This window comes from Antechinus flavipes, chromosome X, assembly GCF_016432865.1.
Source record: "Antechinus flavipes isolate AdamAnt ecotype Samford, QLD, Australia chromosome X, AdamAnt_v2, whole genome shotgun sequence".
Classification (NCBI taxonomy): domain Eukaryota; kingdom Metazoa; phylum Chordata; class Mammalia; order Dasyuromorphia; family Dasyuridae; genus Antechinus; species Antechinus flavipes.
Window position 1 is genome coordinate 37,245,545 of NC_067404.1, and position 12,528 is coordinate 37,258,072.

General features: G+C 39.3%; 1 protein-coding gene across 1 annotated transcript in view; it reads left to right on the forward strand.

Moving 5' to 3' along the window:
• The window catches only part of MCF2 (MCF.2 cell line derived transforming sequence), a 136,225-nt gene that overhangs the window by 51,442 nt on the left and 72,255 nt on the right, over positions 1-12,528 (forward strand). The window contains exons 6-7 of the mRNA XM_051969150.1: positions 837-1,031; positions 7,844-7,934. Coding sequence (XP_051825110.1) covers positions 837-1,031; positions 7,844-7,934 — 286 coding nt within the window. The remainder of the gene's footprint in view (positions 1-836; positions 1,032-7,843; positions 7,935-12,528) is intronic.

Sequence of the window (12,528 nt, forward strand, 5' to 3'; positions counted from 1 at the left end):
TCCCATTAATCTATCTACTCTTCTATACCTCACCTTATTTACTTTATAGATTTTGGAGGAGGATATATTCTTCTTTGTAGATGCACACACATGCACATGTATGTATGCGTGTATTTTTTCTTCTTTAATCCATTCTCAATGTGAGCAGGATTTCAGAACTATCACCTTTCCTTCCCCATCTAATTCCTCTGGGTTGGTCCTTGCTCTCGTACCTCATTCTTATAATATAATTACTGTTTGGGCCTTTGCCTACATGTTTTTACCTTTTAGAATCACATCATATATGGCTCTGACCCAGTCTTTCTTTTCCTATTTTATTTTCAAGTAAGATTTTTATTTACTTCAGTTATTATCAAGCATTTTTTTTCTCTCTCCCAAATCTTCCTTACATCAAGTAGGGAAATGCTGCCTGTAGCATTATTAGACCTTTAAAAAAAGAAAGGAAAAAAAAATTTTCACCCATATTGTTTTATTTGGCCCTCCCATACAATAGCCCTTTTCTGTCTCTTTCCTTCTTATAGAGTTTGTGTTCCACTGATAAGCTTATTTTCACTGTTCATTCATTCCCTTTTCTCTCCTCATGCTAAAGTTATTGATATGGAAATATTTCAGTATTGGGGTTTTGGTCTCCAGGCATTTCTAATACCACTGCCTAGCTACCAGTTTGGTGCATCTGTAGCCATCATCTGGCCATAAGCTCATAATGAAATGTTTTTTATCACTTTGGATTTTTATTAATTTTCCATTCTCTTCTACCCCTGGCTTTTTTATCTTATAAGTGCCGCTTCAGCAGCACTTAAAAAAGGGTCAAGTAGGACTCTTTTATTTTGTCTCAGTCCTGTCTGCCCTGACATCCTCCTTGGGGCTTTGGTTTTTTTTTTTTTATTTTTAATTATATTTGACTTGTGTTTTTCAGGTGGCAGAGGGAAAAATAATGACTGCATTATAACATTTCCAGAAAACACAAGTTTCAAAGAAGTACCAGAGGATGTCTTTAAAAAAGTGTTAACTTACTTAACGTCCCTTGCCAGGTATGCCATTATTTCATTACTGTTGATCCCCAGTACATGGGAGAAAATAATCATTTTTGTGTAATATTAGAAAAACCGAACCAATCTGGAGAGAGGACTGGTCTGAATAACTGCAGGTATAATTGTTGAAATGGTTTCGACTTCTTGGGCGTCTATGTTGCTGGTATGGGTTAATTTTGTTGTGAGTATGAGAATTAACACATAAAGCACTAGTGAGCTAATTAAGAAGATGATTATTTAGTGTGTGATCATGAAAATGTATGGAGTCACAAAGTTGAGTCTTGTCTCTGACAATAATGAGCTGTGTGATGCTGGACCAGTATTTTACCTTTGTGTGTCTTCTAAGCCATTCTCTAAGACTTTAAGGTACCGATAAGTTATTGATATGCATCAGTAGAAGGAATTCATAGTTGGAGAGTTCTCTGAACTGATGAAATCATTAGTCTAGACCTTGAGTTCGGTGGGTTAAAACATAGATAATGGAAAACCTTGAATTTCTATAGTGCTTCTAACATTTAATTTATTATTCTTGCCAACTAAAGTTCAAGCTTTGGAATCTGAATTATAGTTATTTGTGATGTCTTATCTCTTCTTCCAAAGGGCAAGGACCCCATTAGCACAGTGCTTTGTCCACATTGGAGGCTTTATAAATGTTTATTAGATTAAGTTGAAGAGCTCTGAAGGATGAAATTGGAGAAGGAATGTTTGAGCGATGAAGGCTACAGGGAGACTTCTTTAGGAAGAGAGAAAAAAGAATGTAGGACTTTTTAGGTGGGAACCATGAAGGCTGAGGGAGTTTGTGATCTAGATCTAGAACATCATGAAAGGATTAGGGACAGCATGGACTTCAAATGGATTAAACTTTATGGACTCCTAGAATGAGAGAGCATCCCTGGAAGGGGGGAAGGGGGCTATTTATAGGACCAGAAAAGAGTCATACTTTTACACAGCAGGGAAGACATCATTACCCCCATCTGATTGTGGTTAGAAGAGCTAGAAAAAGGTTTTGTGGGTGATAGTTCCTTAATTAATCAATAAAGGAAACTAGGGATATATGGGGAACAACCTTACTTTAAGATTATTTTATCAATTCTTTAAAATATGGTTGTTGCTTCCCGTATCACTCCCCCTGCTCAAGAGAATCCTCCTTTGTATCACAGATAAAGAGTTAAGCAAAAACAAATCAACACAATGTATGCTTCTTTTTGTACCCATTATTCACCATCTTTCTACTTATAGGAGAGAGATAATATTTTTGTCATCAATTCTCAGAAGTCAGGATTGATCATTGAATCTTTTGAGTTCTGGTGTCTTTTAGTGTTTTTTTTTACATCACTGGAATCATTGATATGATCCTATCCTTAGGAGAGAACACCAGAGAGCAATTATCCTGTCTTCCCATAGACCATCCCTTTGGTTACTGCCAGAAAGCAAATCCTGAGCTGGATGAAATGTGGACTCCCAAACCCATTGTGACCCTAACTATGTCCTCATTTATTCAGCTGATATTTCCATGCATACCATGTGCCACTCTGACAATGAGATGGCCTTTCTCCTCGCCGATCTCTGATATGTACCCTTCATGTGCTGAATACAATGTTAGGTGAGAAATAAAATTTTGATAAGTGATTGCCCCTGCTTTTATGAAACTTTATGATCTAATAGTAAGGGATAGGGGATCCATCTTCAAGTAGACTCTCACTGAAAGAAGACCTTTCTTTAGTTCTTCTCTAATTGATTTTCTTCCTTACTCCCTCATAGAAGCTATTCCAATTTTTTTCATTGAATCTTAAAAATGTATTTTTATTATGTTGTCTCTAGCAGCATCAACTTAACATGTGAGACAAATAATTAAGTCTATAAAAGGTATGTTTGCTTATTCATGGATTCATTTATAGATTTACAGACTCCAAGAAATCAATATACAGTCATTTATACTGCCCGAGGGCTTCTTATTAGGAACCACTATTTTCATCATTCGTTTCTCCAGTCTAGTTACAGACACAAGGTTAAAAAGTCAATGCTCTTTCATTTCTTTTCTTTCCTTTTTGCTTAATGTTTTATTTTCTCCCAGCTACATGTAAAAAAACCCAATTTTTAACATTCATCATTAACACTTTGAGTTCAAAATTCTTTCCCTTCCTCCTTCCCCACCTCTTCTCATTAAGGTAAGAAATTTGATATATGTTATACATGTGTAATCATGCAGAACATTTCCATATTAGTCATGTTGTGAAAGAAAACATAGATAAAAAACCCTCAAGAAAAAGTTTTCTTTTTGCTGAGACAATTGGGGTTAAGTGACTTGCCTAGGGTCACACAGCTAGGACTTGGTAAGTGTCTGAGACCACTTCCTATCTTTAGGGATGGTGCTCTACCCACTGCGCCACCTAGCTGCCCTGAAAAATACAATTTAAAAAAGTATGCTTCAATCTGTATTCAGATACCATCAGTGCTTTTTCTGGAGATGGATAGCATTTTTCATCATAAGTCCTTTAGAGCTGTCTCTGTTCCAAATTTTTTCTTCCCTCTTCAAGCCTCCTGTGCCTCCTTCTCCTTTCTCTTTTCCCTAAAGGAGAACCTTGACTCTTATTTTACTTAGAAAAATAAGGTTATTCAACATGAGTGCCCCTTCTCTTCATCTCAAACCCCTTGACATTATTTCCCTACTCTCTCTTCCAACTGCTTCAGTCTCTGACAATGAAATGGCCTTTTTCCTTGCCATGGCCGATCTCCAACATGTACCCTTCATACTATGCCCTTCCCTCTCCTTCATCACATTGCTCCCTTATCATTTCCCTCCTTTCCTGAACCTTAAAATTTGCTATCTTCTGATTTCCTCCCTTATTGCCTTTAAATATTCCCAAGTTTCCCCCATTCTTAAAAAAAACCTATTATATTCTACAGTTCCCTCAGACTTTTGTCTCATATCTCTCCTCTTTTTAGCCAAACTCCTGTCCTTTTTTCCTCTACCTCCTTTCCTTTATTTATTCCTTGATTCTTTATTTATTTCTTGGTTCTCAATCTTATCTTTCAGCTGCAAAGTTATCAACAGCCCTTCCTTAATGAATTCTGAAGGCCATTTTCCAGTTCTCATGTTTCTTGATCTCTTTGCAAAATCTGACACCACTGGCTGCCCTCTAGGTTCTGGCCATCCTACCTGCCAGTACTCTTCCTTAGTTTCCCTTTAGACTCTTCATCTATAACCTACCTGCTATTTCAGAGGTCCCCAAGATTCTTTCCTAGGTCTTCTTCTGTTCTATTTTCTCTCAGTGACCTCATCCATTTCCATGGTTTAACTATCGTTTCTATGTAGATGATTCACAAATCTATCTCTCCATGGAACTTCAGTATCCTATCGCCAGGTGCCTATTAGAATATTGTATATTCTTCAAACTGTATAACCTACAGACATCCCAAACTCAGCATGTCCAAGACTGAACTCCCTAACTACACCTTTATCCCAAGCCTCCCTGTTTCTATTAGAAACGTTACCATTCTTCCAGTCTCTATGGTCTGTAATCTTGGTATCATCCTCTATTTCTCTCTTATCCCACATAACAGATCGATTGTCAAATTTTGTCATTTTTGCCTCCACAATGTCTCTTACATTTGGCCCTTTCCCTCTACTCATACAGCTGCCACATTATAGCCAAACCCTCATCCCCATATTGCCTGGATACTAGCCTCCTAATTTGTCTCCCAACCACCTCTTTCTTCATTCCAGTCCCTTCTTCACATACCCACCAAAGGGATTTTCTTCAAGTGCAGATCTGATCATGTCACTCCCTTCTCTGCACAGTAAACATCAAGTGCTCCTTATTGCATCTAAACCATTATAGCCTACTCTGTTTTGCTTTTAAAATCTTTCATTACCTGGCCAGACCCTACTCTCTAGCCTTGTTGTACATGAGATGGCCTCTATAATTTTGCCAAGCTAACCTTCTCTCTTTTTTTCATATGTGGTGCTCCATCTTCCATCACTGTAACTTTTCACTGATCATCCCTTGTGCTTGAACCCCACCCTCCTCCCTCATTATTTCAATGTAATCCTTAACTGAAGAAAAAGCTTGTTTCACAAAAGCAGTAGTTTTAAGATGAAGCTCAAGTGTTCTTCCTCCTGGAGAAATCCTTCCCTGATTCTGCCCCTCCCCACTCCCTACCAACTGCTAGTGCCTTCCCTCTTAAACTACTTTTTGTTTGGCTACTCTGTATTTGTATTTATTCCATAAATAGTTATATGTGTCCTTGATGATTCTCCTATTTGAAAAGAAGCTCCTTGACAGCAGGGATTATTTCATTCCTTATATTTATATTCTGAGTGCCCAGAACAGAGCTCACTATCCAGAAGGTTTTGCTAAGACTAATTGTTAAGATAGATCCAATCGCTAATAATATACAATCATACACAATGGAAAGGTTAGAGGGGAAAGGTGGCTCTTGGCTCCAGAGTGGGTTCCATCATGTAATGAGTAGCATCAGAGCTGGGCTCTCAAGGATAGGTAGGAACTCAGCGAACAAAGGGGAAGAGAGAATACTGGGCATATGGATCAATATGAGCAGAATGTAGAAGTGGGAAAATGACCACTTTGGAGGGGCAGAGAATCTTCCAGTTTGGCTGGAGTATTGAGTACATAGAGGAACGTGGTGTTATGAGAAAGCTGTGAACATTTGAGTTTCTGTTATCAGGTTAAATAAAGTACAAATGGTTATATTTTTACAAAAAACTAAGGGACTGTATTTCTTTTAAGTATTTCTGAAATTTGCCCAGCATAAATGTAAAACTAAGGAATTTTGAATTCTAGAATGGCAGAGACTACCCAGTCCAATCCTTCCCTTTAGCAGATAAGGGGAACTGCCTACCAAAGAGGGAAAATGATTTGTGCGAGGTCACAAAATTAGTTCCTGTCAAACTCTTTTGTTTTCAAAGGTTGTTTTTCCTAAGTGATAATGGCAAGATGTGACAGATGTGAGGAAAGTTCCTTTTTGGATTATGTCAAAAAGACTTGGGAGGAGTTTGCATTAGTCAAGGCCAAGGTCAATACCTGATTACCCAATGTTTTGCTAAATTATAGATATACATCTACAAGATGAGGAAATGAAGTATTACAAAATCTTTTGCTTACAGGTTTTTTTTTTTTCCTCCTCTGGTCCTTGTGGGGAAGTGGTATCTAAATTCCATACTTTCCATCTCTGAAAGTGGAAGGGGACAGTGGGCTCTTGGAGAAGCATTTAGAGACATTCTCTCTTACATGGATCAAGGAGATACTGTCTTCAATATCATTGCCTAGAATTGGGAATACAAATGCGTGAGAAATCAGGAAGTACTGGATTTGCCTTTCACTAATTCCCATGCTAAATGCTCAGAAATTGAGATGTCAGAAAGTAAAAAAAAAAAAAATCCCAAACCTAAAGTAGACTTTGGATGGGCAATTTGGAAAGTATAAGCTCATAAAAATCCCGGGGTAATAATGGAAAGCATGTTGTGACAGCCAAAAAAGTAATTTGGCTGGGAGGAATAATTCATTATGTGAGTGCCGCAGAAATAAAATGCTCCAAAATGAATTGTGATTAATTCTTCTGATTAATCTGGATCTGTCATATTTAGATGGATTTGATGTACCACAATACTCTAAAAGGCACAGAGATGGAAATAAAGATATGGAAGGGTCTTTGGGTTTAGGTGGGCTGAGAGGGCTGCCAAAGCCCCTTCCCGCTCAGGGAGGCGAGGGTACAGATCATCCCAATGCCTTTGTGGTTTTAGCATTTTGTAATTTTTAAAAACAATTTTTTTAGTATTTTTTGTTTTTGTATTGTGAAAAATCTCTTATCCCTCCTGGATCCCTTCACCTTATCCTTTCTAGAGAATATAGAAGGTCTGAGTTGGCAGATTCCTTAGAAGACACAATATCATAGAATGCCAGGGTTGGAAGAGGCTATGGAAAATACAGTTTCTGACTGAACAGGACCTGAGAACATGGAATGCCATGGATTGAAAATTACCTTAAGACATGGAATACCTAAGCTTGGGTAGGGAGGGAAAGAAGGAGGGAGGAAATGAGAGACAGAGAGACAGAGAGAGATGGAAAAACAGAGACACAGAGATAAAGACAGACAGAAACACACACACACTCTGAAGAGAGAGAGAGAGAGAGAGAGAGAGAGAGAGAGAGAGAGAGAAAGAGAAAAGGAGAAGGAGGGAAAAGAAATAGAAAGGGAGGGAAAGAGAGAAACAGAGGGAGAGAAAAAGAGATACACAGAGACAGAGTAAGAAACACAACAAAGAAAACAGAGACAGTCAGAGAGAGACACACACAGAGAGACAGACAGACAGACAGAGACCGAGAGAGAGAGAGAGAGAGAAACAGAGACAGGCACAGAGACAGAGAGACAGAGATAGAGAGACAGAGACAGAGAGAGAGAGGTGGGGAGGGAGGAAAGGAAAGAGAGAAGAAACAAGAGACAGAGAGAGATGGAGAAAGAGGACATACATACAGATGGACAGACAGATAAAGGAAAGAGTCCAAAGTCACATAGCTAGGAAAGAGCCATACAAGTCTTAGAATCGAAGGCTCCTGATTCCTAAACCAATTTTCCTTCCACTATGTCCCTGACGCCTACATATTTCAATCAGCATCTTCTAGGTCCTACTTTTCAGAAAAGGACTACATGTTCTTTCCAGTCTGATCTAGCTTTACTTGAATCCAAATCCTTTTGATGCCACAAAGTGACCAGAACTCAAACAGGCTCAACTTCTGGATTGTTCCTATGATCTTATTTCTCAGCCTCCCTCCCTGTTTTTTGTCTTTTAGAAAACGTGTACCAGATACCAAATTTATCATTATTTTGGATAGAAGACTGGATACCTGGGCATCTGTAAAAATCACTCTCCAAAGAATTGCAGTAAGTATACATGGATTTTCCAGCAGTTGTCCGTTTTGTGTTTGTGTCATACTTTATAAGAATTGTCTAGTCCTGGAGTTTAGAAGAAATGAACAAAGAGGAGAGCTGGTAAGGAGAGAAAGTAGGATGAAGAGTTGGTGGAAATGGTACCTAGAAGCTCCAGCTCCATTAGATTCCATTGCAAAGCTGTGTGTAAATGGGACTTCAGAAGAACATTCATGGTTAGCATAATGACTGGGTTGTCTCAGAATTCCAGATTAATGCTGTGGCTGAGTGATCTCTGTGATCTCCAGCCTTGCCTTTCAAATAGGAGGTGCCCTGAGTATCCTCATTGGCCTCTTTGGGCAGGTCTCTCTTTTGCATCTCATAGTAATCGGTTCCCTTTACATTTTCAGAATTCCATTATGGAGAGCTTCCCAATCTGGCCTAGACCAAATTTTCCCTTTTTAGTCCATGAAATCCTGCCCATTCTTTTTACTTCGGTGGCTGAAATTCACTCTCCTTCACTCTAGGGGGTTTTATCAGATTATTTCTTGCATTCATTTCTCATCCTACTTATTGCTAAAATTATTAAATTGGTCTAAAAATTAAATTGGAGCACAAATCCCTTGGGCACTCCACTGGAGACTTTCTTGTGAGCTGATATCAAATGATTAATGACTGACTTCTTCAACCACTTTGAAATCTACCTAATTATATTATTATCTGATATACACTCTCTATTTCATCCACCAGAATAGCAAGAAAGTCACATATCCAAGATAATAAATCTGGTTGGTAGTGGAGCTGAGATGAGAATGCAGTGAACTTCTGGGCACCTGTACTTTTCAATTACACCTTCCCTTGCATGTTTAACAGCCTCATAAATAATGAAGGAAGGAAATAAGTAAGCATTTGAGTGCCTACTGTATGCCAGACACTTGGATAAGTTTTACAAGTATTTTCTCATTTTATCTTTAAAACAGCCCCGTGAGGCAGATACTGTTATTATTCCTCTTTTATCGATGGGGAAACTGAAGCAGACAGAGATTAAGTGATCTGTCCAAAGTCACATAGCTAGTAACTATCTGTGGTCAGATTTGAATTCCAGTCTTTTTCATCCCAGACTTAGTGCTCTAAACACTATCCTACCTAGCTGTGTCTTTCAGGCATATGCAATATTCAAACACTAACATGAATGAGATCAAGGCTCTTTTGCTATTCAGATGAAATTCATATTTTTTCCTCATCTTTTTTTGGTCTGTGTGTCTGAGTGTTTCTTCTCCTCAAAGTTATTTAATCATAGATAGCAGCAAGGTATTAATAATAATGAATTATGAGGATATAACCGATTTTATTTAAGTTAAACCTTGTCAGACATTTGTATAGAATTTCTGGCTTTTTCGTTGGCTTTCGGGCATATTGAGTTTTTACTTGCATTCATCATAGTGGAGTTTCTATAGTAACATTTTTTGGTCATTTTCTGCACGAAGCCTCTAGGCTGACCTAAAGAAGGGCTGCCTGACTTTTTGTGTACTGCATCCCTTTGGCAGTCTGTCTCAGGAAGCCTATGCAACATTGGCAGAATCATGTTTTTCTAGGTAAAAATGAAATAGAGGATTACAAAGAAAACCAATTACATTGAAATAAAGATATTATTTTTCCCATCCAAGGTCAGCATCACCCTGAAATCTATTCATATGTACTAGGCTAAGGACACCTCAGCTTAAATAATTTGTTCAAGATCTCATTGCTATCTAGTTACAGAATCCATTTTTTTTCCTCCTAGACTAGGGCCATCACACCCTTTTATGACTGGGCGCTGAATGGTATACTGGGGAAAATCCTGGGTTTTGGGGCTGGAAGCCCCCCTCCTGGAGAATTGGTTTGGCCACTTACTCCCTGGGGGATTCTGGCAGTGGGGTGCTATAATTATTTCTGAGGTCTCATTTTTCTCAACTGAGTACTTAAAGTTAATGTTAAAAAAAAAAAAAAAAAAAGAAGAGCAACTCCAGTAGCTTAGTTTCAGCTGCTGAAGTGGTCCACAACACTTGATTTGAGTTCAGATTCTGCCTTAGACATATACATGCTGTGTCACTTGGTCAGGTTACCTCACTCCTCTGAGACATCATTAAAACAAGAGCAATAATATTTGTGGCACTTAGATCATAGGATTGTCATGAGAATCAACTGAGATAATTTTTATCCAGTGCTTTTCAAGCTGTACGCCATCAAATAAAGGCCAATTGTTGGTACTGATGTTATTTTTGTTATACCAAGGAACTGTGTGAACCAAGCTATGGATTTTTGACCTCTGCTGCTTACTATCTGTGTGGTCACTTTTCCTCCCTGGTCCTCAGTTTCCTCATCTGTAAAATGAAGGATTTGGAGTAGGTGACCTTTTCAGCTTGAGATCCAGAATCTTTTTGCAATACTAGGCAAGGCACTTTCCCTCTCTGGGCCTCGATTTCTTCATCATCATTCATCAAATGAAAGGGTTGATCCAGAGGGCCTCTGATGATCTCTTCTTCCATCTTTAGATCTAGGATATTCTCATCCAAAGTCATTTTCTCTTCCTGAGCTTCATTTTCCTCATCTAGAAGATGAGAGTGGTTGGTTTTCTTTTTCTGAAAGTAGGATCTTCTGATCCCTGTACTCTTAAAATTAGTCCTAAGGCTTGATTAACAGAGTTCAGTTTGTGCCAATAATCAATATACTAAAATTAGTACTTTGTATAATAATGCAATTTTTCAACATCCAGTAATTTTTTTTTTTGGCCAGCACAATCCACTCCCCAAATTGCTTTTTTCTTGTATTCAATGAAATGAATATTTAAATATGTACTTGGCATATGGCCTTGTCTTAGACAGGAGAGGCAGATTCCAAACCTTGGACATCACGCAGAATAGTATTTTTCTTCATTTGTGTGTGCATTGTGTGTGTGAAGGTTCAGTTTTATTTTTAATTTCTCAGGACACTTTGAACAAGACTCAGCGTGATGAAGTAAAATCAGCTTTGTCAATATTCTAGGATCAAAAGGCCTATTTCTGACATTTACTAGACCAGTGACCTTGGACAAGTTATTTGTCTTTCAGGGGTGTCTTTTTCCTTATCCGTAAGAGATGGACAAATGCTTGCTCATGTTTCCCACCCCACATTGTGTGCAATCCAATGAGAAAAGGACTAGCAAGGGCTTTAGAAGCGGCAAACTCCAACTGATTTACAGATGAGTTGTGATATTAGGTTTAAAATATTTTTAATCAGGAAAGAAAAATAATGGTGGCCTTGGGGGACTAATGCAGGTTTCTACTTTTATGAGTAGAACAGACCGACCTTCTCTTCTTAGGTATTATTTTTGATGGGGCCAGATGGCACTGGGCTTTGGACTAAGAGGACTGTACTTCCAGTCCCAGCTCTGTCACAAATTAATCATGTGATCTTGAACTAATCATTTCACCCATTCAAGCCTCAGTTTCCACTTCTGTACATTTAGAAGGTCAGACTAGATGGTCTCTTAGGTCCTTTCCAGTTGTAGATTTATGGTGGTGTTATTCAAAGTCCCTTCTACCTGGCTTTCAGTTTTGTCTTCTATTAAAAAAAAAAAAGCGTGGGGGGGGGAGGTTGGACTAGATGGCTTTTGAAATCCCTATCAGCTCTTGGTCTTTGGCCCCCTGATTCCATGAAGAGGAATTCATTCCATAACCAAAGCTGACCAGATTTCTTAAAGGGCAACCCCCGAGATTCTGCTTCACAGAAACCGACCTTCAGCTGCCACGGGATACAAATCCAAGCTGCAATTTGGGCAACCACCTTTAATTGGTGCTATCAACTATCCCTCAAGTCTGTATTTCAAGTCAAGAAGAATTTTTCAATTACCTCCAGGGTGCTGGAATAAAAGGAAAATTAGTATCTTTGGTAGAAAAATTAGTAGAAAATTATTATTCCCACAATCTTGGTGGGAATTCTAATTGCTGTAATTTAGAAGTTCTTAGTGCTTTAGAAGTGTGATTTTTTTTTGAGCCAATTGAAAATTTGCGGGATTTTTTGGGAGGGGGGAAGCGGGTTGTTTTTAGTTTTGGTGGACCTCTCTTTGGCTCGTCCCTACTCCTACAAGTCCTTCAGAAAGGAGGCAGCGTGGCGGGGCCATCCTGTGCCCTGGCCTGGGAGATTGGCTAAGGCCAGTCTAGTCTAACTCTGAATCTGCGACCCCTGTGCACTGTCCTCCCCTTCCCCTGGCGGAGGGGCATATACTTTCTGGCTCCCTCCCTTCTCCAGGTGATCCACAGTTCTGGGAAGCACTAACTTTATTTGCAGTAGGTAGTCCCAGTCCCCCTGCTCGTTGCCGCTGTCCAGCACAGTCCGGCTGGATCATGCTGTCCTGGCGGGACGGCTCCCGGGAAATTGACTTGGAGGCCGCTCTCCTCCTCCCTTTCTCCCCCCTCCCCCCTCATAGAGCACCCTGGCAGCGGCCACGCCGCCTTCACACCCAATCTTTGCTTTCCACCTTAAAAATCCGACCTCACGCACAGCTGAGCGCTTGCAGCAGCCCCGCTCCCAGCTAGGGGACAGCTTAAGCTGCCTCCTGCCCCAGTCGGGACTAGGTACCAGGTGAAGA